Source organism: Colius striatus, chromosome 6, assembly GCF_028858725.1.
Source record: "Colius striatus isolate bColStr4 chromosome 6, bColStr4.1.hap1, whole genome shotgun sequence".
Taxonomy (NCBI): domain Eukaryota; kingdom Metazoa; phylum Chordata; class Aves; order Coliiformes; family Coliidae; genus Colius; species Colius striatus.
Window position 1 is genome coordinate 37,420,825 of NC_084764.1, and position 12,836 is coordinate 37,433,660.

General features: G+C 38.1%; 1 protein-coding gene across 7 annotated transcripts in view; it reads left to right on the forward strand.

Moving 5' to 3' along the window:
- The window catches only part of KIAA0586 (KIAA0586 ortholog), a 76,575-nt gene that overhangs the window by 38,676 nt on the left and 25,063 nt on the right, over positions 1-12,836 (forward strand). For all 7 annotated transcript variants that reach the window (XM_061998088.1, XM_061998091.1, XM_061998089.1 and 4 more), the window contains 4 exons: positions 2,416-2,550; positions 4,127-4,307; positions 5,794-5,927; positions 11,014-11,101. In XM_061998088.1, the coding sequence (XP_061854072.1) occupies positions 2,416-2,550; positions 4,127-4,307; positions 5,794-5,927; positions 11,014-11,101 (538 nt within the window). The remainder of the gene's footprint in view (positions 1-2,415; positions 2,551-4,126; positions 4,308-5,793; positions 5,928-11,013; positions 11,102-12,836) is intronic.

Consider the following 12,836-nt stretch of genomic DNA (forward strand, 5'->3'; position numbering starts at 1 on the left):
TTCATTATTGTTTTTAATTTTAAGACCTCTTAAACAGAACATTGTTGTTCTCTGAGCTGTTTCAGCTTTGAGCCATCTTTTAATTGCTTATGTGCTTAAATTATTAAAGCAGGTTAGCTCAGGCTGGAGTTAGTTAAAACTGCTCAAAACTTCAGTGTATTTTGTTATCTGACATCTTCTTTAGATCATTGTCCTGGAAGCCTCCCAAGTCAAGATGTTCTCCATTCCCTTTCTCTTTTAACACTTTTGTTTTGCTCAGATGCCTGGACTTTCCCTCTCTGATTTTGTGTAATGCCTCTTGCTAGGACATAGCTGTCATATAAATGGTAGTATCAGGTAGAATAATACTATGCTTAAACCAAACTGTTTTCTTTATAAAAGAATTAAAAAATCAATATTGAAATCGTAATTAATTGGAAGGGAACTCTAGAGGGATTTCTAAATACTTCCTGGGCTGCCTCCACGATGCTGGATGGCAGTTTTGGAAGATGTCCAGATAGTTGAAATCTGACATGAGGATGAAGAAGTGCAATCATCAGACCCCCAGTAATGTTTTGTAGAAGTCCTCCTCCAATTTTTAGCTGGTCAAGTGAACTGAAGCAGACCCTGTTCACAGCATCCTGGCTCAGACCATCAATAAGCACATGAAGGTCTGTGAATTCAAGGAATTATTTCACCTGGGACTGAAATTTGTCTGAGCTGCTGGGCTGAAAGTGTTGAGGTCAGTGGCATAGAATCCAACTGGAGTGCAGTCACTAGTGGTGTATGCCGGGGTCAATACTGGTGCCAATGCTGTTTAACATGTTTAGTAATGACTTAGATGATGGGACAGACTACATCATCAGTTTGCAGATGATACAAAACTGACTGATACACCAGAGGGTTGTGCTATCATTAAGAGGGACCTCATCAGGCTAGAGAAATGGGCTGACAGGAATCTCATTAAGTTCAAAGAGAAATGCCATGTCCTGCACCCCAGGAGAAGCAACTCCGTGCACCATTACATGCTGGGGGCTGACTGGCTGGAAAGCAGCTTGGCAGAAAAGAACTTGGGGATCCTGGTGGACAAGTTGAACGTGGGCCAACTGTGTGCCCTTGTGTCAAAGAGGGCCACTGTCATCCTTTGTTGCATTGGGAAGAGCATTGTCAGCAGATCAAGGAGGTGTTCCTTCCTCCCTACTCAGTACTGGTGAGACAGCATTTGGAGTATTGTGTCCAATTATGGGCTATCCAGTACAAGATAAGAATTTACTGGAGTGAGTCCAGCAAAGGACTACAAAAATGATTAAGGGATTGGTGTATCTATCTGAGAGAGCTTGGATCATTTAGCCTGGAGAAAAGAAGGATTTGGGGAGATCTTACCAATGTGTCTAAATACCTAGTGGAAAGAAGTAAGGAAGACAGAGCCAGACTCTTCTGGGTGGTACCCAGTGAAAGCCAGGAGGCAGTGGACACACTGAAATTCAAGAAATTAATTTTAAATGTAAGAAATGTGTTTTCTGGAAGGGGTGCTGCTTTGAACTCAAAAGAGTTGGACTAGACAAATCTCTGGAGGTCCCTTCCAGCATCAATAATGCAAAGTTTAAATTTCCTAGAGCAGGAGCTACCTTTTCTTCTCCCTGCCTGTCCTTCCTAAACATTTCTACCCATACATGGCCATACTTCACCTGTCCATACTTTCCCATCTAATATCCCTGGTTTCATTTGTATCTTAGTTGTGAAACTCTGCCCTGAACTTGCAGATCTTTCTGTCTGTTGTCTAGACTTGGCCATGTCAGTATATAGGTAGCACAGGAGAATGCCCTCCCTCTTGATCAAGATTGTAAAAGTTCCTTTTACTATCTTCTCTATAGATGCCTCCTCTGTCTGCCATGCTTCTCTCAAACTCTGGGCTTAAGGCTCTGTCATCAGATGAACCTAAATGAAAGTTCTCTTTGTCAAGTTAGAAAACTTGCTAAAATGCTCCTCTCCCTCTTTGTCAGCTGGATTGTAACTCCTTCCAAAGCTCCTCCATGCTCAAACTAGGCTCTCTGAGGAAGCTGAATCCTTGCAGATAAAAGCAGCTCTGCAGACAGATCGTTGTTAGCAACCACAATGTGTGACGATTTAACTGTTTTCCCTGAACTTTGGAGGCCTAAAGGACCTTGTCCTTCTCAAAGTGTTGCAGTCTCACGTATCATATAAAGACTGTGCATGTCTGTGGGTGAAAGGAGAAAGTAGTATGTCCCCAATTTGCTTATTTTTAAATGTGTAGATTTTTAGGACACAAGTGCAAAGTGTGTAAACTCTAACAACTTGTAAAAGATAAAAGCTTAATTGTGAGGTAAAGTAGGAATAATTCAAGTTCCTAAACTACACTCCCCCCACCCCTAGTTTTGAATCAGGTATTGTATGGATTTTGTTTCTTTCTTTTAGGATTACGATCCTCCCAGTGAAGGGCAAGTGGTAAAAAGATGGGATAAAGGCCATCAAAGGGATCCAGTCCTGACTCTTTTAGCCAAATTAAATCAAGCACCCGTTGCTACACAAGAAGGAACATACTCTTTGGAGGTAACTTACAGTCTTTTACCTTCCAATAGGGTAGTTTTGAAGTGATACTTTCCTACTGGAAAGTAGATTAAATATTTCAAGCTTATCTTTCCTATTGACTGTGCAACAGGTTCATACTCTTCATTCCAAGCTGGAAGAGATCCCACTTCTGTTGACCATGTTCTTGTGTAAAACACTTCAGTATTGTTACAAACAAGTTAGCTGTACATACTATAACACATACTTAGTTTTCAAGGTGTGTATGTGAGTGTTCCAGTGTACCAGATTTGTTGTGTCATTTTGAATACCAGGGAAGTTTTTCTGGTGGTATGTTTAACAATGTGAGTTCGCTCCACCTAACTTCATATGAGTATGATGAATAACTCAGCAAATGTTTATATGTACTTTTGCACACACTGTTGGTACTGATCTTGGAACAAAACCTCAAAATAGTCATATTCAGTTGGCAAAAAAACCCAGACTAACAGAAAAATATGGCTATCTGCACCACAAAGGACAAAAGTCTTTTTGTCACACATCTAAGTATTTTCTATGTTGGAAATAGTTTGGACTGGATATCTATTCTAACTGACCTAGCTAGAGGAATGTTTAAGAGAAGTGAACTTTGAATACTGCAGTATGATTTAGGAATGAACCATATTTATTTACATCAGATCTTGCTTTTTTGATTTTATTGATGCATATGCAGTTTCTTCCTTCTGTCTTGGTCAGTTTAGTCTAAATAATTACTAACATCCCTCACCTCCTTAACTGTTCCTTTGTCTGTCTATTTTCCTTAATGAGCTCTGGTGGATGGACTTAGTGAAAAGCTTTCTACAGTGTCAGCTCTGAGTCTGACTATAATTGTAGTGACATTTTCTTGTCAGAGCTGCCAATTATAAATGCATCTCTAAATTGCTTTCTCCCTTTCCCATAGTCACAGACCGCTCAGTCTGTCCACACAAGACACTAATAAACCCCCTCACAGATTCTGGCAAGGTCTGTGCTATCATACCTTTTTGTTTGTAGGAGAAAGAATATTCTCCTAGATACTACTACAGTTGCTTTAAGATGCTGCTATGCACATGTGTATGTGTATTCAACCTGTTTTCCTGCATAGAAGCAAGCTGTTTATTCTCTGCAGTGTTGAAAGTCAGAATTTGGAGAACCATCCTTATTTTAAATGCCATCCAGACCTACTTAAAAATGGAACATTTTACCTGATACGGTACACAACCGAGTCAGTAGCTTATAGATGTGTTAGATGTGAGGCAGTCAACTATGGCCATACAGGTAAATGTTAAAAGACTTCATGTGCTAAAAATATAACTGAGGTTCTGGTTGTTTTGGGGTGCCACTAATGAAATTAGTGGTGTTTTGTGGCTGTAAGCGATTCTTTTCTGTCCAATGCTGAAAAATGTACTTTCAAACCCAGTTAGATGATAACTCCTCAATTTCAGTTTTCTTTATTTAATACTACTAGTACAGGCTTAAGATTATGTATGCTTTAAGGGTTAATGTAATTAGATCTCAATGCCTGGTGCTGGAAGAAATACTTTGGAAACTTTTAAACGTGCTGTTCTGATGTTCTATGTAGAATTTTGATGATAGTGTTGGCGAGCTCAGTGAAGGTCAAAGACCAAGGCTGACCAGAGCAGCAGAGAAAATCCTGATGGGACATTCAGTTTACATGGACCATCCAACTGCTCGGACCTCCGAGAACAGGCCACATCGGGATTTCCGTTCTGCATCGCCAGGGCAGCTCACTCAGATTGGAGGTACAATTAAGCTGTCATTTCTTCTCTGTGATATTCATGTAGATTTTGAGGATTTTCTGTATCTGAAATAATTTTGGATAATGTGTTCAAAATCCCAAATTCAAAATTTACAGGCAATGAAAGTATTAGTGTTCCTATTCTGAGAGCTGGATTTAATTCAAGCCTTGTGTTCACTCTTCTTTGCAGTGTTCTAGAATTTGAACAAAAATTGTGGCAAGTTCCCACTTGCCCACACAAAAGTTAACTTGTAACATATGTATTTTATTCTTTAAAGTCAAATTCAGTTCTCAAATCACTTAATTTGACCATTCTTGAAGTATGAGCCCATAGGACACAAGTATTGTCTGTGATATTACCAGGACAGGAACGATTTGTGATTATTTCCACTTTTCCAAATCTTTTAAATCTGTCCACTGGTATGTGAAATTACATGTCCTTCAGCATATTGCAAGTCAGGACTGAGAGATATTTCCTGATAGCCACAAGTTACAATGTATTTTTATAGAGGTATTATTATAGATATTATAGATTATTATAATAGAGGTAAAATTAAATAATTGGTACACCAAGAGTTGCAAAAGTTCACACATTTCAGGGTATATATCCCTGTAAATATAACCCTGCAATGGATACTCAGTGTCTCTGTCAGAAGGAGTCACTCAAGGATATATCTGTAAGAGTTCTGGGGATTGAGAATCTATTGGTGTCTTCAGTTTTGTGACTAGTTTGCATTTGTGTTATGGGAGCATGATGTCTGCTGGTACGACAGAGCAGGTGTTACATATGTAGGTATATAACAACATCCTGATCATCAAGCTTTCATTTTAAATCCTTGTTTTCAGTGCTTAAAGTCATGGATAGAAAAACCAACATGAAAATGAAATGTGACACATGTAGTCTTTAAGTGAATAATAATTACAGTTGGTTAAGCAATGATTATAGTTAATTAAGCTAAAAATGCGTTCTTTGGCTCTGTATGATAGCAGAAGGCTAAAGTTAGTTCTTGAGCTGTCAGTACATTTTTCATACAGATGCTTTACACATTTGCAGGCTGCAAAAGCATGATAAATGCTGGCTTATTTAGCACATTATCCCTGTAAAAAAGACTATATACACGATTCTTTTCATTCACACAACAGTGAATGAAAGAAGCTTCATGAAGAAGCCTTTCCAATCTTTTTCCAATATGTGGGATAAAGCTCATTAAGCACATAATGGGATGAAGAACTGCACAGCTTTGAAGCTATCATAAGTCCTTGCTGTGATACAGATGATAAAACTCATTTATTTATTTCAGTTTCCACACACATGTATTTCTTACTTGATATACAATGAGCCATATATGGAGGACACCATTCTCTTTAACTTTGCTCGTCACATTGTTGAATCTTGAAGTGCTCCACATACTGCCATGTGAGTTGACCAGGAGATTATTGCTCCAGCTCATCAAAGAATTTTTTTTCTCTTTATTTTTCTCTCCCACCAGAAATTCTTGGGGATGCAGATACAAGTCATGGCCCAATGTTTATGGCTGAACTAGAATCACAGCCAGTTTTAAATGCTATTCTGGAAGCATCCCAGCCAGGCTGCAGAGTGACATGTGTCTCAGAGGAGTCCGAGGTAAACTCAAAGGATCTTTATATGACTATATAGAAAGTGGGAACAGAAACCTAGGAAAATTTCTTTTCCTGTTTCACTGTGATGACTGACATCACAGAACTGGTGCATCTAAAGTAATACACTCAGCTGAGAAACTGAAGTCAAAATATGTATCTGACTCTGTTTACTGTGACAGAATCCTTACAGTCCACTTTGTTAGGCTCAGGCCTTTTCTTTTACCCTTTCTGCACTTCCTCACACTTCACTGGTCTCACAGGATCCAGTACTACACGTATTCTGTTCAGATGGGCATGTCAATATTTTAGGGGCACAGTGCTTCAAATAGGGAGGAATAACATGATAGATATATGGGAGAGGAAGCAATAGAGATTTAGCCTCAGGAATTGTAAACCGCTACTCAAGCATTTCAGGAGCTTCATTCGTCCTAGTAAAGGCAGGGTTGGAAGGATGGTGATGACATACCTCAGAATAGTTGAAGGTAGAAGAAGATCCCATTGATCTCTGCTTGTAACCTATAGAGTTAATCCATAGCTACTTTATTAGTATGTGCTGTTACCTAGAGATGATGTTTTACTCGCTAACTAAAGTTAAAATGCTTTTGAGTTAAAGGCACTGCTTTTGAATTTAAAAGGCAAAAGCTAAAAATACTCATTAATATATTAAACTTCACAGTGTCTTTGAAAGTAATAATATACTTATCGTGGTTGCTATATTCATGGATGCATTCTGTCCTTCCCTTATGTTCTGTGTTAAAAATAACCTAAAGTATCTTATATTGACCTGCATTTGGTTTTATGTTTTTGAGTTTTGATGAGTATTGTACCATTGGTGTCTGAGCAGTTTTTAAATACGTCATCTGAAGTGATGTGTTGTATCTTGAAAGAGGATTTTAAATGTTAAACCTCTTTCACTTTGAGATCACTGGAACATAGTATTTGATGGAATGATTGTTCACAGGCAAGACTTGATTCTGTTAAACTGCTGCATCTGTTGGGGTGAACTCCTGTTATATTTTCACTAGCCAAAAGTAAAAAAGGACAGAGAGGGTAAAACATGTTTTGGTATCGTTAGCTGTGATGAAGAACGCAGAGATACCTACATCTCATGCTCTGGAGAATTAACTGATGGGCTTAGGATTGATTTTTGCTCATGTATATAGTCTTAACTATGCAAGAAAGATAAGGTGATCTAACATAGTGTCTGTCACAGAAAGTACTATAGGTAGCTATATATCATCGTCTCTTTAGAGATTTTTTTCTTACATCTGAACCCTTATTGTGGGTTTTATTGCCCTCTGGCATGTAAAACTCTCCCTCCAATCCAAACAAACAAAACCCAACTTTGCTTGTGTGGTTTTGTTTGTTTTGATTTTTTTCTCCCAAACAGAATAAATCTTCTCCTGTAGGTGCATGTTCCTGATATAAGACTCTAAATCACTGTTCCTCAAGAGTTGACTTTTTTGTTTTTCTGTGGTGTGACCATAACTAGAAGCAATAACCACAGTAAACATCTATCCTGGATGGGGCAAAACCAAGCTTCAGAAAACCCTCTACTAGATCTGTACATCCTCCTCTGAAAAAAAGGAGAAGGAAAAAAAGAATCCCTGTGTCAGATGATATAAAAGCTTGTTTTGACAGCATCTATCTACCATGTAACAATGATGGACCTTTCCCCTAGTTTCAATTAGGGATTGCCATCTGTGTTCAGATCCACGGCTGGATCTGCTTTGTCACCTGCCTGGAGGAAACAGATTTTGTGGTAACATGATATCAGCTAAGAGAGGAAGAGATACTCAGGCTTTCAGAGTGATTCATTCTAGGCACTGTTTAATGTGATAATCACTTTAAACTTCTTAAAAGATTTCCTCCCAAGTTAGTCCCTGACAAGCATCAGTTGTTTCACATCTTGTTTTTCATCTCTAGGCAGTGCTTGCCTTCATTGAAATGAAGCTGTACCAGCTATGTACAAAAGCAAGAAGATGAATCTATTTAGGAGCAAAGCTAGGTTTTTTGTGGTGTTTGGTGAGAGACCTGAGAAAATAACAGAATCATGGAAGATGACAGATTATTTCAGATGGATCTTGTAGAGCTTTGTTCTCATTTAGCTGGAATGATCCTCCTGGATGTTAAGGTTTGATATGGCAAAGCCTGTCTGATTTCTGTGATCCTCTGAACAGAATCCTTGTTTCAGAGAGGTTCTATGCAGGGATGTAGAGCTGCCACATACATAGCACTTGTGTGTTCCCTGGCACCGGTGTGTAGATGAGATTTTGACTAACAGAAGGAGTATTGCCTTTCCACTGAGCACAGGAGCAAATGCCTTTTAGTCATGAAGAGTGAGGTCTGTGTGGTCAGTCACTCCAAAACAAATGGCTTAAGTCATACAGGAATTTTCTTATCCTCCCAAATTCTTTGGCTGCTCCTCCATTTCTAGTATTGGATTTTTCTTGAGATTTATCTATGCTTTTAGCCACTGTTAGACAGAATGCCAGACTAAATGCATCTTTGGTTTGACTCCTTCTGTCCATTCTTGTGCAACAGTACAGGAATTGACTATTATTTGTGGCCACTTTTCCCCTATGCTCTTAGCTGTAAGTAGCAGGAGAATGACTAGGAGTAAGCTGAGCTCTTCCTGTTCTAGAGAAATCATTTTGATGACAGCAGAGATGTGAACATTGAAGTCATGTTTATCTGACTAAACATTTCAAAGATAGTAAATCTAAATCATTTAAGTCTCAAATGCATTGTTGGAATCTTAGAAAATCATTTAGTTGCAAAATATTTTCATAATGTTCTTATAGAAGTATGAATATTTTTATACAATCAACATTTTTTAAGTGGGATTGTCTCTCTGGTATTCTCATTAGCTTTCATTTTTAATATTTCCAAAGGCATACTTTTTTGTTCTTCAGGAATGCATAACTGTAGGTTATGAGTCTGTGTATTGTCTCTCAACTTCTGTTGGCAACTTCAGTTTAAACTGGTTTTTGGCTTGTTAAAAATACAAAACGAAACCCCCATTTCAAATGGACTCATGAGTACACTGTTATACTGCTTTGACTGAGTGTTCTGTAGCATTAGAGACCTTTGCTCACATTTTCATGAGACCTTCCTGCTTTCAGAAAAGCATCTCAACTCTTTCTTATCTTGTCAGCTTTAAATGATGAACAGAGTTGATCAGCATCTTGGTGTCTGTAGGTGCCCAAGTTACTGCCAATCCTAACCGGTCGATCCATGTCTCCTTGTGGAGACACGAGTTTCATCTCAGCTGCATGCACATTCACTTTTTCCAGCTTATGCTCATGTCTGTGCTGGTGGGGGTGTTACAGATGACATGCTGTCTACTAGTGTAGCTCTCTATGCTTTGTTTACTATCTATGCAGTGACTGAGGAAAAGACAGCAATGGAAAGACTTATCTTTTTGTTACTCCTGATTTTTGCAACACTGTCTTAAATGATCATTAAGTACATGAGAAGCAATATCATTACTGTTAAGATACTTGTTATCATCGGAGAGAGTTGTTAGCTGAAAGAAATGAGAAGCTGTGATTCCGTAGTTGGCACCATGCTTATTGTTTGCCAGACACAAAAATTATCTTCATTTCAGCTATATTTTGTCTCTGTTTCAGTTGTGACCTCCACAGTGGTGGAGAGTTTCTCTTACAAATCAAAAGCATATTTTCCTTTTCCTTCTTTTTAGCTTTTGGGAAGCAAAATGCCACGGATACTTTGTCATTAGGTCTTCAAGAGCATAGCTATGCTATTGCTTCTCAGCACAAAAAAATTTCCCAGAAGTCATACAACAATTCTGTCTGTAGGCTCCAAAAGACAGTGTGGAGTTTATCTTTTAGGCATTGTGCCAGACTGCATCCCAAGGAGAGCAGGGAAGCTGGGGAAGGGTCTGGAGCACAAGTGTTACAAGGAGTAGCTGAGGGAACTGAGGCTGTTTATCTGGACAGAACAGGAGACTGAGGCAAGACCTTATTGCACTTTCCAACTCTCTGAAAGCAGGTTGAGGCAAAGTGGGGGTTGATCTCCCAAGTAACAAGTGATGGGACAAGAGGAAATGGCCTGAAGTTGCACCAGAGGAGGTTTATGTTAGATATTGGAAAAAAATGAAATGAAATGGTTGTCACATGTTGAAAGGGGCTGCCCAGGGCAGCGGTTGGGGCACCACGGCTCACATGAAAGGTATGTAGACAGGAGGCTGAGGGACGTGGTTTAGTGGTGGAAGTTGCAGGGTTTGCTTTGTGGTTGGAGTCAATCATCTTCAAGGTCTTTTCCAACCAGGATGATTTTGTGATTTATGATCTTTCACATGTTCCCCTCTTTTTAAGAATTATCATTAAAATACTCATATTCATCTACAGGATCAATAGAATAACTGATGAAATCAAATATGTCTGTCTTAGAGAATGCTTAATTCTTCTAGGACTCGATGACTCTGTTTTGCACTTCTCACATTTCTTATCTAAATGTAGTGGAATGTCCTTGGGCCACAAGTTCTTTTCCAGTTAAGACATAAGATAACAAGTGTAACTGACAAATATAATGTCTCTGTTTTTAACTCACAGTTTCTAAGAGACCGTTTCCCTTTAGGCATTGTTGCAGATCTAGGTCCTGAAGAGCATTTCAAGAAGAGCAGAGAATGGTTTTAAAAACATGGTCAAGGAAATAAAATTCATACTTGGCATGAGTTTTCCAGTCTGTGTGCTGACATTTTTATTGTTCTTTTCCCTTTCAACTTTCTCCGTTTTACTCAGGAGGATAACACCTAGGTATTGAAGAAAGCCAGAGAAACCTTACATTCTTTCTGCCACATGCTTTGAGTAGAAAATGAGGATCTCCTTTGTCCACGGGTCTAAATAGCACTTTGCCATACCTACAGCTTATCTAGAGGAAATAGCATTGCAGCAGGCTAATTCAGATCTGAATTATTTTGAAGTCAAAAGGAAGGAGAACAAGTGCCTGTCCTTTAATGAATCTTTAAAGGCCTCTTTGGATGTTTTTTGAAGCCCCACATAATTTAATCGTGCTTTTACATCAAAAGTCAGGTTTCTAACATGATCTTAATGTATGATATATAGGAGGAAAGCCAAGGAGCTGCACAAGTTGAGACTGTGAAACCCCGAGTTATTCATGTGAGAAGGAAGTCCGAAGAGATGCAGCAAGAAGGTAAATCAATGTCAAGAAACAAACATGATTCTTTCAGTTAAACACATCAGTTTTAAATGTTGCAGTATAATTATGGAGATTAAATTTCTGGGTTTAAAAAAAATTTACTTTTGCTGCTACCAAATTCCCCAAATTTCCAAACATTTATATGTAGTATGTGTAAATCTGCACATAGTTATGACATTGTTGGGGTGCACTGAAAGGGTCGGAAATATGTTTGTAAGTCATCAGAATCCTTGCAATTAATCATTTATTTCAATTTTTATTTCCCAAGAGCGTTGCACTGTGCAGATTATGTAGTCAGATGAATCTTAATTGCTTTATAGAATGCTGTTCAGCAAACAAAATATTCATAATGTTATCATAGATGGCAGGGGTTCATATGCATGAGAAAATGCAGGGATACTAGAAGAGAGATGAAAGATAACACCAAGTTAAGATCATGCAAATGTGAAAAAAAGAGAGATTTTTCAGTGTTAAAGTGCCCTGGTTTGGGATGGGCTTCAAGCTATAGTGAGTAACAGACAGTGATTTTCATCTGTGAAGGACAAGATGTATTATCTATGCATCACCATGCTATTTTGGGAGATTACTTAACAGTGTTTGTTAAAAGTGTTAAGGATGTTCCATGAGAGGAAGAGAATATTATTTTTGTTTCTTGTAGTTCAAGTCAGTGTTGGAATAACATAAACTATGCATATTAGTGCCCTGTCTAATTGTTACAGCAGATAAAAGTTTGTGGAGATGGTAGAGTGAGGTATGTAGCAGTGCTAAGAACAGCAATCTAAAAACTTGCATGTCTACAATATATGCAATTATAGTTGCACCACCCTAGTATAGATGAATTCTTCCTTCAAGCCCTTTTTAAAATAATTCTTTGAACTTCTTCCATTTAATTATTTTAAAACATCCAATCAAATTATAATTCTGATGGAATTGCTTTGCTTCAAATATTTATAAGTGGTAAGAAAAGCCCTATGCTAATGTTATTGGTCGTGAGACTTGGAACCTAATTTCAAATCCATGGCTTACATATGAAGCAAGTTATGAATAATGTAAAACTTGGCTTCCACAATTAGTGGAAACCCTTGCAGAACTGGAGTGACACACCTTGGTGCGTGAGTGTGTTTTGTTGTAGGGACATTTATCAACGTGTGTTTTTAAAGTGGGGAAACAAAGGCTTCATTTATTGAAAAATGAGGGTTCACTCTTCAACATTAGTGGAAAATATTATCAGGACTTTTTGAATAGGAAGACCTGTATTTTTCCTCTGGTGTTCAGAAAATAAAACTGCCCAAGGAAAGTGAATTTCCAGTAAGTTGAGTATGACCACTCAATCACCAAAAAGGAAATAATGTGGCAGGTTTACCTTGCAGGATCGAGCCATTACCAGCTTTAAAAGCAGTTTTCATTAATAACAGTTTAGGCATCTTCCTTTTCTTCTTCCAAACACTTGCCAATTATTATAGAGGAGGAAAGATAGGGATGCTTTTGCACCTCAGCTTTGTCTCAACACGTTAACGAGACAGCACTTCCAGCTTGTTTCATTGAGTAGAGTGTTAATGAGAGATGGAAATGGAGGAAAGTATTTTATATTGAATGTTATTTTCTGGAATATTTTTTTTTTAACATATAGATATATATATATATATCTCTATATATATTTTTTAAATCACTATACCGTAATATAGGTATATTTGGGCACAGTCCAACTATATCTGTGTGTCAATTAAAA